Source organism: Chanodichthys erythropterus, chromosome 13, assembly GCF_024489055.1.
Source record: "Chanodichthys erythropterus isolate Z2021 chromosome 13, ASM2448905v1, whole genome shotgun sequence".
In the NCBI taxonomy this organism is placed as follows: domain Eukaryota; kingdom Metazoa; phylum Chordata; class Actinopteri; order Cypriniformes; family Xenocyprididae; genus Chanodichthys; species Chanodichthys erythropterus.
The window spans coordinates 21,560,359-21,576,544 of record NC_090233.1 but is presented as its reverse complement, the minus strand read 5'-3'; the positions used below and the strand labels follow the sequence as shown (position 1 = coordinate 21,576,544).

General features: G+C 36.0%; 1 protein-coding gene across 3 annotated transcripts in view; it reads right to left on the bottom strand.

Moving 5' to 3' along the window:
- Nucleotides 1–16,186, bottom strand: part of LOC137033713 (novel protein similar to human and mouse cyclin M4 (CNNM4)) — a 53,306-nt gene that overhangs the window by 9,765 nt on the left and 27,355 nt on the right. For 2 of the 3 annotated variants that reach the window (XM_067405933.1, XM_067405935.1), the window contains exons 5-6: nucleotides 9,642–9,738; nucleotides 6,864–6,926 (exon numbers count right to left, since the gene is read on the bottom strand). In XM_067405933.1, the coding sequence (XP_067262034.1) occupies nucleotides 6,864–6,926; nucleotides 9,642–9,738 (160 nt within the window). The remainder of the gene's footprint in view (nucleotides 1–6,863; nucleotides 6,927–9,641; nucleotides 9,739–16,186) is intronic. The other variant, XM_067405934.1, reaches the window with a different exon arrangement.

The following is a 16,186-nucleotide window of genomic DNA, read 5'->3' as shown; positions in this document are numbered from 1 at the left end:
AAAAAATGCTGTAAGTAAAGTGACCCACACCTGTTTTTTTTTTTTTGTTTGTTTGTTTGTTTTTTACCACTAAAATTGTGCAATTTAAGACCTCCATTACTCTTGGATTGAACCATATAGGGCCTTAAAAATGAAGAAACCAAAAGAAAAATTTGTTAAGAATCAGAATAAAAGGATATTAATATACAGTGCCCTCCACAAATATTGGCACCTTTAGTAAATATGAGTAAATGCGGCTGTGAAAAGAAAATCTGCATTGTTTATCCTTTTGATCTTTCATTCAAAAAAATTCACAAAATTCTACCCTTTCATCGAAGTAAAAGAATTCAAAGTGGGGGAAAACTCACATTATGAAATAAATGTTTTTCTCCAATACATGTTGGCCACAATTACTGGCACCCCGAGAAATTCTTAGGAGTAGAATATCTCTGAAGTACATTCCCATTCATATTTACATTTTTTTTAGCACACCAGGGTGACTAGGAGCATGAAATTGTCCAGCTATGACTTCCTGTTCCACAGGAAAATAAACATGAGGAAACACAGAGGCCAAATTCCCGTAATTCTAAACCATAATAAATAAAAGAATCTAGTTCTTACAAGCAATATAAAGCGTGTGTCTAAACCATCCTAATGTGCGGTGAGGAGGAAAGTTTGAGTCGCACAGCTGGAGAATTGCAGAGATTAGTTGAGTCTTGGGAAAGCCTATAAAAAGAAATTGGCGCCAAAAGTTGTTTGGGAGGGTTTAAGAAAAATCTGCTCTCATCCAGAAACAAACTCCAGCATATTCAGTTGTCAGACAAGACTGGAACTTCAAATGGGACCAGCTTCTATGGTCAGATGAAACTAAAAAAAAAAAAGAGCCTTTTGGCAGCAAACCCACCAGATGGGTTTGGTGCACACAGGGATAAAACGTACCCCATGCCCACGGGTAATATATTGCTGGATCTTTAATGTTTTAAAGGCCTTTTTTTTGCTGGAGGTCCTGGACATCTTGTTCAGATAAATGGTATCATGGATTCTATCAAATACCAACAGATAAAAAAATCAAAACCTGACTGCTGCTAGAAATCCAGTAATGGGTCATGGTTGAATCTTCCATCAGGACAATGATCCAAAACAAACATCAAAACCAACACAAAAATATGTCGCTGAGCACAAAATGCCTGATGAGCAAACAACAGAGCTGACATAATCTTTGTCTCCGAGACCACAAAACAACTGATCTTGCTGAAGCTGACAGTTCCCTGGGAGGAGATGATGGAGGAGGCTCAAGAGACAAAGAGGTGGTGGACTGTCAGAGGAATGGATGGAGGACCAGGTGCACGCCAGTAGAGGTGGGCAGCAGGGAATTTGCCAATCACTCCCTGAGCAAGGCCTACGGTACGCTGGGCATAACAGGTGCTAACCGAAGAAGAGACATAGGCAACAACGTGGAGGCAGCAGAAAATCAGAAAATCGGTCGGGTCGCCAGGACGAGGGTGTCTGTTGTAAGACCCGAAACACCCAGTGACTCCTGGAAACAACAGTGATGATGTGTCCAAGGTCGTGCATCAGAAGATGTTTCTGTAAACAGAGCTGTTATATTGCCAATGTGAACTAGAGAAAAACATTTATTTCATAATGAGCTTTTCCCCCCCATTTTCAATCGTTTTACTTAAATGATTTTTTTTTTTTTTTTTTTTTAATGAAAGATCAAAAGGATAAACAATGCAGATTTATTTTCACAGCCACCTTTGCTCATATTTACCAAGGGTGCCAATATTACTGGAGGGCACTGTATCTTTAATGCTTCTTTAGTTACAGGTATCTAAACTTGGGGCAAAAAACATAAGTAGTTGCATTTTCCCATTTTTGAACTGTCACTTTTGGCAAATAATTAATAAAATTATACAGATATAACTAATAGATTTTAAAATAAAATTAATGTAAAAAATAAAATTATGATGCTACCATCCTTCGAACATTTTTATCCCGTGTATTTTGGCTCCAAATTTCAGGTGAAAATTGTCATTTTAAGCCCCCTCTACAAAACAGTGAACACTTTTTTTTTTTTTTTAAATCAAAATCAATGTGTTCAATGGTTGTGTTGACACGGAATAACCCTTAAAATGTTGGAAAAGACTTTTTCAAATAAATGCTGTTTTTTTTTTTAACTTTCTAGTCATCAAAGTTCATCCACAAAAATATTGAGCAGCACAACTGTTTTCAACATTGATAATAAGAAATGCTTTTTTGAGCAGCATATTAGAATGATTTCTGAAGGATCATGTGACACTGAAGACTGGAGTCTTCAGTGCTCCCGCTATTCTACTTATGGAACGAACGCGGCGTCAGTTTCGTTTTTGTCCATAAGTAGAATAGGGAAGGCGTAGGACATACAGCATAAAGTTTTTGAAGAATACGGAAAGCGGAAGCACGTGCAAGGCGATCATCCGTTTAAAGCATATACAGTTGTATTTTTTTCGAAAATGACCGATCGTTTCGCTAGATAAGACCCTTATTCCTCGTCTGGAATAAGGCCCTTTGAAGCTGCACTGAAACTGTAATTTTGACCTTCAACCGTTTGGAGACCATTAAAGTCCACTACAAGGATAATAATCCTGGAATGTTTTCATCAAAAAACTTAAGTTCTTTTCGACTGAAGAAAGAAGGACATGAACACCTTGGATGACATGGGGGTGAGTAAATAATCAGGAAAAGTTTATTTGAAAGTGGACTAATCCTTTAAATGATATCACTTTTCTATTTCACAACCAGAACCCCAATGTTTGATTACAAAAACAGATATACAAAGGCATCATAAAGAGATGGGAAATTAAGTCAGTCTACACCAGAATTCCAGTGAATCATGACCGTGAGCTCTGTAAGTAACCTGTATTTTAAAAAACATAATAGAAGGAATATATCATACAATGACACAGTGTGTTCTCATCTGCTGACAGCTTTTTACTTGGAAAAGTGCTGAAACAATCTGCATGCATTTAAAAAACACTTAATTTCAATCCAGCTGGAAAAGGTCAAAAGTTTTTGTTTTTACCATGATCAAATATTTCTTCTGTACACATTGTTAATAAATAAAGAAAAAAAACAAACATTTGAAATTGGTTTGAATCAAAGAGAACCTATCTCTATCTTAATCTGTTTATCTTCCAGTCCTAAAGGCAAAAAAAGGTGACTTAGGTGACTATTACATCAATGCATCAGCACATTACCCACATCTGCAATGCATTCACTTTCCCAAGAGATTCATGCAAACACATTTCTCATCACTACAACAGTCATAGGGTAGTCAAGAGGTTAAGAGAAGAGAGTTAAAGGAGTAAAGGAGTAGTAAAAGTTAAAGGAGTTGTAGTTCACCCACAAATGAATACAGGACGCATAAGACATGATTCATACTGACCACTTTTATTTCTTTACAACCCTGGTTATCACTAGTTATCAGCTATCAGCAATAGTATCTTGTTTAAAAAAAAAAAAAATCTCCTTTTGTGTTTCATAGATAAGATATTCATATGGGTGTGGACTGATATGAGTAAATTATGACCGGATGTTCATTTTAGGCGAACAAATTCTTTTAAAGCCATTATTGAACACACTGGCATAAAAAAATGCTCTGTGAACGATTTTATAAAACAATATAGACGGGAACTTATGAACTATGGGCCCTATCATACGCCCAGCACAATGTGACGCCAGGTGCGACAAGTGTTTTTTTTTAGATTCTGAATTCATTCTTTCACCTGTAAAATTCCGCCTTGTATATCATGGTGTAAGCGCATCTGGCTTTTAAAGGAAATGGCACAGCAAAATCCCCAGAGTTAAATCCACTCTGCTCAGAGAACATACGATCCCTCTCTACATAGAGTTAAAATAACACTGAAGCAGAGTTAAAGTTAATGAGATAATATGTTGTTTATGGAGTTGTTCAATCAGATCTTGAGAGATTTAATGTCTTCAGTTGATTTAATCTAAGGCTGTGGCTGGAAGTCCTTTGTAGTACTTGTGTTTCTCTTCAGTGATTCTGCTTGTTAACAGCAGGTTTTCATCACTAATGCACAATCATAACTTAATCACTTAATTATCCCATTAACTTTAACTCTGCAGAACGAATTTGTGTGTAAATCGTGTGTAAAGTGGTTCTGGCGTAAATTTTCGGATTCATTAAAATGTTCGCATTTTCCAAATGTTAGTTGGTACGAAAGAGATCTACACCTGCTCCCAGCCACACGTAAATAGTGCGTTTAACATCCGAACGTTTTGGTCATTAATAAGGCTGCATTTTAATTCACCTTAATAAGGTACATATTTACACAGCATTTTGAAAAAATATTATATATAGTAATTACATACGTTTTTTTCTTTTTACTTTTATTGTGAGAGCCAGTAATAGCATCTGCAAACGGAGCACTTTAACAAATAATTAATTGATTTCAATAGGGCTGGGCAAATGGATATAAAATGTCCAAAATCCTTCGTTTGGTGTCATAATATGATGCCCATATATAGTTGTCAGTCGGATTTAACGGGCTGGATTTATGGTAATTGAGAATGAGCGTGCATGCGCGTCCCATTTACGACTGATTGGGATTCATTAACACACACACATTTCACTATCACTTCTGACGTTTACGAAGTATTTGTGAATCAGGAGAAGAGTTTTCGGGAAAGTCTCTTTACGCACAAATCACTCACATATTTACTCGTATATTTACGAATGTTTCATGAATGAGACCCATTGCATTTTAGTTAAGTTTTAGTCATTACTTTTAGTCAAACTACAGTTACCAACATTCATTTTGATAGCTATTTTATATGTAGTCTTTAGACAAAATAGTCATTATAATTTTTCTCTTTAGACCAGTTAATTTAAGATTATGAAAAATTTAGAAAGCATAACGGCTGACGTAATCACATGTGGCACCTCTCAGCCCATCATGTAATGGCAGTGACGTCAGTCGCAACATTCCCTAGTTTGCTTTCTCTTAAAAAAAAAAATACATTTTAATCTTTTACATTTACACTGGACTAGATGATGAAAGTCGACACCATTAAACGATAGTTTTTGTTAACGAAATTAACACTGGTCTGATTGGTTTATTTCACACTCATTAAGAGACTAGGTACAACCCTTTTGGACCATGTGGCATTAAACTAGCAAAAGTGGATTCGGACAAGCCCTAAAGCCGATACACACTTAACGCTTTTAAGGCCGATTATGAATGTAAATTGATACTTTGACTGGACACGTTTGAGCGCGATAAGTCATGAGCCAGTTGCGTGTTGCAGAGGAGCCCTTAAGTAAAACTCAATATTCCGTTTCACTTGGAAATACGTCACAACACTGGAGAAAAGTCGTTTGCAACTTCAGGTTCTCGGGGACTTTAAGTGCACCTGCGCCACTTCAGACCATGCGCTGAGATCATTAAAATAGTTTGGGGACAGTAAGATTTATTGTTTGAATGTTTTGAAAGAAAGCCATTCAGCAAGGATGCATTTAATTGATCAAAAGTAACAGTAAAGACAATTATAATGTTACTAATGATGTTTTCAACATTGATGATAATAAGAAATATTTCTTGAGCTGCAAATCAGCATATTAAAATTATGTCTTAAGGATCATGTGACACTGAAGGTTGGAGTAATGACGCTGAAAATTCAGCTTTGCCATCACAGGAGAACATAATATTGTAAAATATATTAAAACAGAAAACAACAAATATTGTAATAATATTTTATAATATTAATGTTTTACTGATCAATGAAATGCAGCCTTGGTGAGCATAAGAGACTTCAAAAACATAAAAAAGTCCTACCAACTCCAAGTGTACATATGTCTTAAGGATTGTTGTTGTAATGTGTGTGAGTGTGTTTAGGGGTTTTATATATATATATATATATATATATATATATTATATATATATATATATATATATAAAACACTAAGCAGTCTGAATGTAAGAAATAATGCATCTAGATGTGAAGAAACACCACACAGACGCATAAGGAGGGAGGTGAGCAGAAGTGCTGGATATCACGCAGATAAAGACATGCTTCACTCAGATATCGCCACCTACTGGCACATTCACAGTACTGCAGCCCACAGTTGGATAGTTCACCCAAAAATGAAAATTCTGTCATTATTTATCCACTCTCATTGCCCTTTTTGAAATAATTTCTTCTATTAAACACAAAAGAAGACATCTTGAAGAATGTCAAGCCCAAAAATGAAATTTGCCCCAAATTAAAGCACCATTAAAGTAGCCGACATTTTTAAGCCTTACATTAAGTCTTCTGATGTCATACAAACTTCATGTGAGGAAAAAAAGACAAATTTAATATGTTATTCACTGAAAGAGTGCACCATAGCTTCTACATATAATTTGTCCTAGCATATTTTCATCATACGGACTGTTTTTATGGTGCCTTTTGTGGCTTGATAGAGCCTAATTTTACATTGATAGAAAAGAGCTTTTCTGCAAAGTATCTTTGCATCCCATAAAAGAAATAAAGTCATGGAACAACATGAGGGTGAGTAAATTTTCATTTTTGGGTGAACTAACCCTTTAAATGTGTTCAACTGTTAAGGCTCTGGAGGGAAGCAGGCATATGAGAGGAATTATTCAACTCCAGATCTGTTCGAAAGATCAAATCTACAATAAATCTACAATAAATAAAGTGTTACGTTATTGGTGCCTTTGAACAAAAAACTATCTACTTTACTATTCTTAAGTGATAGGAGAAGGTGCTAAAGGCTGCCCCTTAAATAGCACTTGAAGGTTATTTCTGCAAAAACCATCACTGTTAATCAGACTGACCCTTCCCAGTCAGTGGTTAGAAAGCCCCGACATGCCGACAGTTACCTGGGAAACGAGAGAAGAGAGAGCATCTCTTAAGAGACAGGTGACGAGGACGAGACACACTCACTGGGAGCGAGAGAGAAAGACAGAGATGGGAAGTGTAAGACAGGGTTGAGGGAAGAGGGAAGAACAGGTAGAGGGAAAACACAAGGTTGAAGACACACACTATCGTTCAAAAGATTGGGGTCAGTAAGATGTTTTTTAAGAAATTAATATTTTTATTATAGTAAGGATGCATTAAATGGATCAAAAAAGACAGTGAAGACATATATAAATGGTACAAAGATTTCTATTTAAAATAAATGCTGTTCAACTTTCTATCCATCATAGAATCCTGAAAAAGTTTTTTTTTGTTTGTTTTTTTTTTAACTTTCACTCTCAGAAAAAAGGGTCAATGGTGTTCTTGACTCAATTTTAAAGAACACTTTATGCCAAAAAGGATCTATATAAAGCAAAATGCCTTAAATTATTGCAAAATAATTTCATGTTTAACTGTTATATATATTACTTTTTAATCCTAAAGTTTTTCCACTTTTAAATTAAATTTTAAAACTTATATTTAACAATCCTCAGGCTTTTAAAAAGGTCTATCTCACAATTTTACTGTATTTTTGATTAAAATAATGCACCCTTGGTGAGCATAGGAAACCTTTTTCAAAAACATTTAAAACATGTAAAAACCCCAAACCTTGAATGATAGCATACATGAGCACAGATACACAAACACCAGAATGACCTCTTTTATAAATAAAAGGTTAATGGACCCAAACATTTATTCACATACCCTGATGACAATCCAAAATTTACTTTCTTTCTCCAGGGGAATGCAAAAGGAGATTTTAGGCAGAATCTTCACGCTTCTCTTTTTGTGAGGAAAAGGCTGAAATTTAGTCATTAAACCATAAAAAAATCCTCCTCTCCATCACTGCTCTCAAATCTCATTCACATATATTTAATTATGCACATGAAGATGCATTACATCAGGTTAAAAGGGTTAGTTTACCCAAAAATGAAATTTCTGTCATTAAGTACTCACCCTCATGTCATCCCAAACCTGTAGTTAAAACCGGCGATGCAACTACAGTGTTTCAACCTTAAAGGGTTAGTTCACACCAAAATAATGTCATTTATTACTCACCCTCATTTCATTCTACATTCGTGAGACCTTCGTTCATCTTCGGAAAACTAATTAAGATATTTTTGATTAAATCCGATGGCTCAGTGCGGCCTCTATAGACAGCAAAGCCACTGTAAATCTCAAGATCCATAAAGGCACTAAAAACTTATTGAAAACCGTCCATGTGAGTTCGGTGGTTCTATCTTAATATTATAAAGCGACAAGAATACTTTTTGTGCACCAAAAAACAAAATAACTTTTCAACAATATCTCATGATGGCCAATTTCAAAACACTGCTTCGGAGCTTTACGAATCGAATCAGTGATTCGGATCAACTATCAAACAGCTAAACTGCTGAAATCACATGACTTTGGTGCTCCGAACTACTGATTCGATTCGTAAAGCACCGAAGCAGTGTTTTGAAATCTGTCATCACAATATATGTTGAAAAGTCATTATTTTGGGTTTTTTTTGCACACAAAAGTATTCTCACTGCTTTATAATATTAAGGTTGAACCACTGAACTCACATGAACTGATTTAAATGTTTTAGTACCTTTATGGATCCTGAGATTTACAATGGCATTGCTCTCAATAGAGGCATCACTGAGCCATCGGATTTAATCAAAAATATCTTAATTAGTGTTCCAAAGATGAACGAAGGTCTTACGGGTGTAGAACAACATGAGGGTGAGTAATTTTTGTTTTGTTTTTGCGCAAAATTAATAACAACTTTATTCAACAAATTCGTCTGTCCCCAGTGTTTCACCATAAACACTAAAGCTCTGCAGCGAAAATAGCATAGCAGTATGACAGGGGACAGACAAATTTGGTGAATAAAGTTGTTATTTTTGTTTTGTTTTTCCACACAAAAGTATTCTCGTCACTTCATAATATTAAGGTTGAACCACTGTAGTCACGTTGCTGGTTTTAACAATGTCTTTAGTACCTTTCTGGACCTCAATGTCATAGCTGCCTATGTGTGAATCAGATACTCTCAGATTTCATCAAAAATATCTTAATTTGTGTTCCAAAGACAAACAAAGGTCTTATGGGTTTAGGATGACATGAGCGTAAGTATTAATGACAGAAATTTAATTTTTGGGTGAACTAACCCTTTAAATGAAAAAAGAGGAATCTCTCATCCTTTAGCAGATGGCCACTAGAGGGCGATGATCTACAACTTTTTCAGAGCCCAACAACTTTAGATGGGTGGCCTAGAAAAGTCCCAGTATCCCAAGTGAGATAATTATAATTATGAGTGATTAGTGGCAGAGCCGACTGTTGCTTTAAAGTATTTTCCCATCTGTTGTTAAACCCTTTAATAATGTAGTATTTACCGTAATGCATACACAGACTCACAAACAAGACCACCTACTGTTCATCCACACACAAATCCGAAAGGATAGTATGTAGGATATGACCTTTAAATTGACTATCCTGATATCAAGTCACTATATATATGAAGCCTCAGCTTTGAAGGGGTCAGCAACACAATATGTAGTAGTACATATGTTTGTGCATGTTAGTAAATCAAATATTAGAGATTTAGACTTTCCAAATGATTCCTATTCTGAAGTTTTTGACGAAAAGAAATGACGAAAAAGAGTCTTGGTTTGTATGTATTTGTGATGTATGTTTTTCTTTGTATGTGTTTGTCTCACCTAATGTTGGAGCACTGAGAGCCATGACTCCATAGAAAGAGAAAGGTCCGGTCTCGAACTTCATGTTTTCATTCCCAGCCTCCACCTCCACACGGCCCTGTGCACAAAGGAGGAAGATGATTCTGCGTGAGTTAAAATAAAATAAAATAAAAAACAAAAAATGTAGGCTGAAACCACAATGCACTTTTTTAAAAATGTTTTTATTAATTTTTATTAAGAAATCTCTTATGGTCGCCAAGGCTGCAGTTATTTTACCAAAAATAAAGTAAAAACAGTAATATTGTGAAATATTATTACAAGTTAACCCTTGTGCGACCTTATGGACATTTTTGTCTTTTTCAGTTTTGATTTTTGATGTACAAGGCTTAAAATAACAATTTTCTTATATAAATGTATTTTAAAATGTCATTTTAAAATATATTTCTTTCTGTGTTCAACAGAAGAAAGAAATTCATATATGTTTGGAATAAAGTGAGGGTGAGTAAATGATCTTTTTAAATCATCACAAAACACAGATAAAGGGTTTGAGTGCGAATAAATAATGACAGATTTTTCATTTTCGGGTGAACTAATCCTTTAAATGAATCAGAGACATAGCCACAAGCTTTTGTCCTTCTGACCGGTGGACATACCACAAGACTAGTTTCCCAGACACAAGGAAAATGAGAGTATGCCCCCCACCCCCAGAAGCATCAGCACATAGGTGGACAGACACATAAACGAACAACTAGCTTTAGACCGAGAAGACCCCGAGTGAATTAAAGCGATAAGACTGAGTGAATGTGAGCTCTGGTCAAGAGGAATGTGAGAACTGTAGCACAGTAAATCCACTGAGACAACAATGACGCTCACACACACACACACACACAAGTTCTGAGAGAGGGCGCCGAATACCACCAGTGACTGATGTCCACATAATGAGGTGCACAATGCAGCATGATACACACACACACATACACAGTTCCGTTTGTGAGCATCAAGGGAGTGAGATTGTTTGTAGGGAGGGGACTGCAGTGGCTGCATGAACCCTGTTTTTCTGGAAAGATCATATCAATCACATTCACACATATGTGAACTGACCTTACCGAGAAAGACCTCCAGGACAAAAAGTAAACACGAACACAATCAGAAATGGAGAGAAGAGATCTTTAAATAGACTGTCCATGACTGCGAAGAGGGCAGCCAAAACCTGCAGAGTATATATGTGTGTAATATGTGTGTGCTGGCAAAGGGAAAAGTTCACATTTGTCCATTATAAACACACTTAACAAGCATATCCCACCTTAAGATGTCAACAAACAAATAATCTCGCATATTCAGTTCTTACAAATACCCTTAAACACACATTTAGCTAAATGAGGACCAGCAAAGAATTCAAATGTTTTTACAAAAGCCAATATTTGTTTTTCAATAACCAAATTTGTGAATTTTCATTTGAAAAAATAAAAATACAAAAAATTTTAAATCTAGCCAAGTTTTGCATTTTAATAAATGATATTATTATTATTATTATTAATCACAAAACATTGATTTCTTTTGTTTTTAAAGACATATTTTGCATTGTAGTTGATAATAATAATAATAATAATAATAATAATAATAAACAACAATGGCTTCTATTGTTTTTAATGAAGCCAATTCTTGCATTTTAAATCATTAATAATAATAATAATAATAATAATTTTTAAATAAAGCCAATTTTTTAATAAATAGTTGTAGCAATCATAATGAATAAATATTGACTTCAATACTAAATTTTTGCATTTTAATAAATGATAATGATAATAAATAATAATAAAAACATTGATTTCTATTGTTTATAATGAAGCCAATTCTTGCATTTTAATAATAATAATTATTTTTATTAATAATAGCAATAATAATAATAATAATAATAATAATAATACAAAAGTTGTTTTTTAATTAAGCCAAATATTGCTTTTTACTTAATAATAATGATGATAATAACAATAACAATAACAACAACAACAACATTGACAATGTTTTTAAATTAAAAAAAAAAAAAAAAAAGGAAAGGAAAGTTGTGTCAGATTTAGCTAACCCTGTGGACAATTTTGCCTCGTACACACAGTGAGCCTGCAATGCCAGACAGATGAGCTGTATGAATAATGAAGGTGTTGAGAAGAGATAATGTTTGTTATATATATATATATATAAATATAAATATATACATACATACATATATGTACGTGTGTGTGTGTGTGTGTGTGTGTGTGTACGTGCAAAAGGCCTCGTTAGGTTGCATCACTCAGTAACTGCTTCTCAGCGTCAGTACTGTCAATCATTCACAAACATAACGTGGGTGGGCAAGCACATAGTGTAAAATTACTATGAGTATGTTTTAACAGCTCTTTGTTTGAGTAACTAACAACAGTGCTCATGTGCAGTGAGGACAAGCAAACATCTTCAAATATTTATGTACAGAAAATAGACAATCACAGTCTCTCTTCCTGCACTGCTATAATTCTCTCCATCATGAAGCGGAGTTAAAAATAGGTATGTGCAAAACTATATATATATCCAAAATCAATTAGGCAGTGGTTTTTCTGAACAGTTAGCCGCTCTTGAAGATGTCATGTATAATTATGCTGGTTTAGAGTTACTCCACCAGACATATTTCTATACAGTGCTCAGCATAAATGAGTATACCCCCTTTGAAAAGTAACATTTTAAACAATATCTCAATGAACACAAAAACAATTTCCAAAATGCTGACAAGATTAAGTTTAATATAACATCTGTTTAACTTGTAACATGAAAGTAATTTAATAATATAACTTAGAGAACAAAATTTTCAGTTTTACTCAAATTAGGGTGATGCAAAAATGAGTACACCCCACTGAAGGTCTCTGGAGCAGAGCTAAATTTTAGACTACAAATGTCTAATTTAACAAGAATTCAACCACAGGTGAGTCTAATTATTCATTACACAGGTGTCCAGCAGACAGTTGACTATAAAAGGGTGTTTAAACCCCTTCCCATTTCATGCTGTCAGCAATGGCACCACATGGAAGAGAAATGTCAGAAGACCTGAGAAAGAATATAATTTCTTTACACCAGAAAGGTGAAGGCTACAAGAAGATCAGCAAAGCTTTACTTATCAGACAGAATACTGTAGCAAAAGTGATACAAAAATTTTAAAAAGATGGAACTGCTACCATCTCATAGAGATGTCCAGGTCATCCACGGAAGTTAACACCTCGACAGGAGCGTCTTCTGATGAGAAGAGTTTAAGAAAATTGGTATGTGTGAAAATTGTGCTGCGATCTTGTTGCTCAACTGACCGTCCCAGCATCTTATAAGTGGTTAATGCACAATAAATACAACATAACATCACAAACAAATGTCATAACTTATTAAAAGATTTCTTATTATAGACATTGTTTTCATATAATTTTATATCTTTTTATTTCACCGTGTGTATGAAAATGAGTAGCCTTTATGCTTTGTCAATGTTAAAGCAGAACTAAGTAACTTTTTTTACCTTCATAAATAGTTTTCTAAGTCCTTACTGTGGTTAATTGACTTGTAGTGGTGTGTATTGTGTGTGGTGTGTACTGTATTACTGCATCCTCAATATCAAGAACACATCCGGGTACTTTCATGCATCCTCTGTTTTTGCGTTCTTGAGTACTGGAACTGAACTTCGACGGTTGATGATGACGTAGAGCAAGAACACAAGGACGCAAGATTGCTTAAGAACGCATATTGAGAAACAGCCGAAGACTACTGGGATTCTATACTCTGGAGTGATGAGACCAAGATAAATGTTTTTGGAAATGATGGCTTCAAAACTGTATGGCGTCACAAAAGTGAGGAATACAAAGACAAAAATGCATGGTGCCTACAGTGAAACATGCTGGTGGAAGTGTCCTTATGTGGGGCTGCATGAGTGCTGCTGGTGTCGGGGAGCTGCGTTTCATTGATGGCATCATGAATTCACAGATGTACTGCTCTATACTGAAAGAGAAGATGCTACCATCACTCCATGCCCTTGGTCTTCGTGCACTTTTCCAACATGACAATGATCCTAAACACACATTTAAGGCCACTGTTGGATTTCTGAAGAAGAACAGGGTGAAAGTGATTCAGTGGCTCCTGATCTGAACCCAATCAAACACCTATGGGGAATTCTGAAGAGACAAGTTGAGCATCACTCTCCATCCAGCATCCAGTCTCTATAAGAGGTTATTCTTGAAGAATTGAAAAAGATAGATGTTGCAAAATATCGCCAACTTGTTCATTCCATGCCTAGAAGTCTTGATGCTGTCATTAAAAATCATGGAGGCCATACAAAGTACTAGGTGTAGAAGTTTTTGCTGTGGGGTGTACTCATTTTTGCAACACCCTAATTTGAGTAAAACTGAAAAATGTGTAATCTAAGTTATATTATTAACCTTACTTTCATGTTATATTAAACTTAGTTTTGTCAACATTTTGGAAATTGTTTTTTTCAAATGGGGTGTATTCATTTATGCTGAGCACTGTACATACACACACACACACACACACACACACACACACACATATATATATATATACAGTGGGTACGGAAAGTATTCAGACCCCCTTAAATTTTTCACTCTTTGTTATATTGCAGCCATTTGCTAAAATCATTTAAGTTCATTTTTTTCCTCATTAATGTACACACAACACCCCATATTGACAGAAAAACACAGAATTGTTGACATGTTTGCTGATTTATTAAAAAAGAAAAACTGAAATCTCACATGTTCCTAAGTATTCAGACCCTTTGATGTGACCCCCATATATTTAACTCAGGTGCTGTCTATTTCTTCTGATCATCCTTGAGATGGTCCTACATCTTCATTTGAGTCCAGCTGTGTTTGATTATACTGATTGGACTTGATTAGGAAAGCCACACACCTGTCTATATAAGACCTTACAGCTCACAGTGCATGTCAGAGCAAATGAGAATCATGAGGTCAAAGGAACTGCCTGAAGAGCTCAGAGACAGAATTGTGGCAAGGCACAGATCTGGTCAAGGTTACAAAAAAAATTTCTATGAAGTTTCTAAGAGCACAGTGGCCTCCATAATCCTTAAATGGAAGACGTTTGGGACGACCAGAACCCTTCCTAGAGCTGGCCGTCCGGCAAAACTGAGCTATCGGGGGAGAAGAGCCTTGGTGAGAGAGGTAAAGAAGAACCCAAAGATCACTGTGGCTGAACTCCAGAGATGCAGTCGGGAGATGGGAGAAAGTTGTAGAAAGTCACTCATCACTGCAGCCCTCCACCAGTCGGGGCTTTATGGCAGAGTGGCCCGACGGAAGCCTCTCCTCAGTGCGAGACACATGAAAGCCCGCATGGAGTTTGCTAAAAAACACCTGAAGGACTCCAAGATGGTGAGAAATAAGATTCTCTGGTCTGATGAGACCAAGATAGAACTTTTTGGCCTTAATTCTAAGCGGTATGTGTGGAGAAAACCAGGCACTGCTCATCACCTGCCCCATACAGTCCCAACAGTGAAGCATGGTGGTGGCAGCATCATGCTGTGGGGGTGTTTTTCAGCTGCAGGGACAGGACGACTGGTTGCAATCGAGGGAAAGATGAATGCGGCCAAGTACAGGGATATCCTGGACGAAAACCTTCTCCAGAGTGCTCAGGACCTCAGACTGGGCTGAAGGTTCACCTTCCAACAAGACAATGACCCTAAGCACACAGCTAAAATAACGAAGGAGTGGCTTCACAACAACTCTGACTGTTCTTGAATGGCCCAGCCAGAGCCCTGACTTAAACCCAACTGAGCATCTCTGGAGAGACTCTAAAAATGCCTGTCCACCAACGTTTACCATCCAACCTGACAGAACTGGAGAGGATCTGCAAGGAGGAATGGCAGAGGATCCCCAAATCCAGGTGTGAAAAACTTGTTGCATCTTTCCCAAAAAGACAGGGTGCTTCTACTAAATACTGAGCAAAGGGTCTGAATACTTAGGACCATGTGATATTTCAGTTTTTCTTTTTTAATACATCTGCAAAAATGTCAACAATTCTGTGTTTTTCTGTCAATATGGGGTGCTGTGTGTACATTAATGAGGAAAAAAAAATTAACTTAAATGATTTTAGCAAATGGCTGCAATATAACAAAGAGTGAAAAATTTAAGGGGGTCAGAATACTTTCCGTACCCACTGTACATATTATATATACACACACACACACACACACACACACACACACACACACACCCCTACAAATTACAAATAACAAGAGCATTAATCAAAGAAGATGATTCAAAACCTGACAGTATATCATTCAAAATCCAAAATAAACAAAATCTATTTTTCTTGATGTCAGGTTTTCAGACATATCTTTTTCCTTCAAGTGCAAACAGGAAAACATACATACACCCTTTTATTCCTCACAAACTCCAAGTCCTTTCAGCACATACGCACAAGTGCAACAGAAGAAGTGCTGTGGATCTTTAGCACAAAGCTTGACACCTCAGAGAAAGCAGCATTAATCTTTGATGAAGGTCATTCGGCCCGCTCTCAGCTTGAGGCCCGGC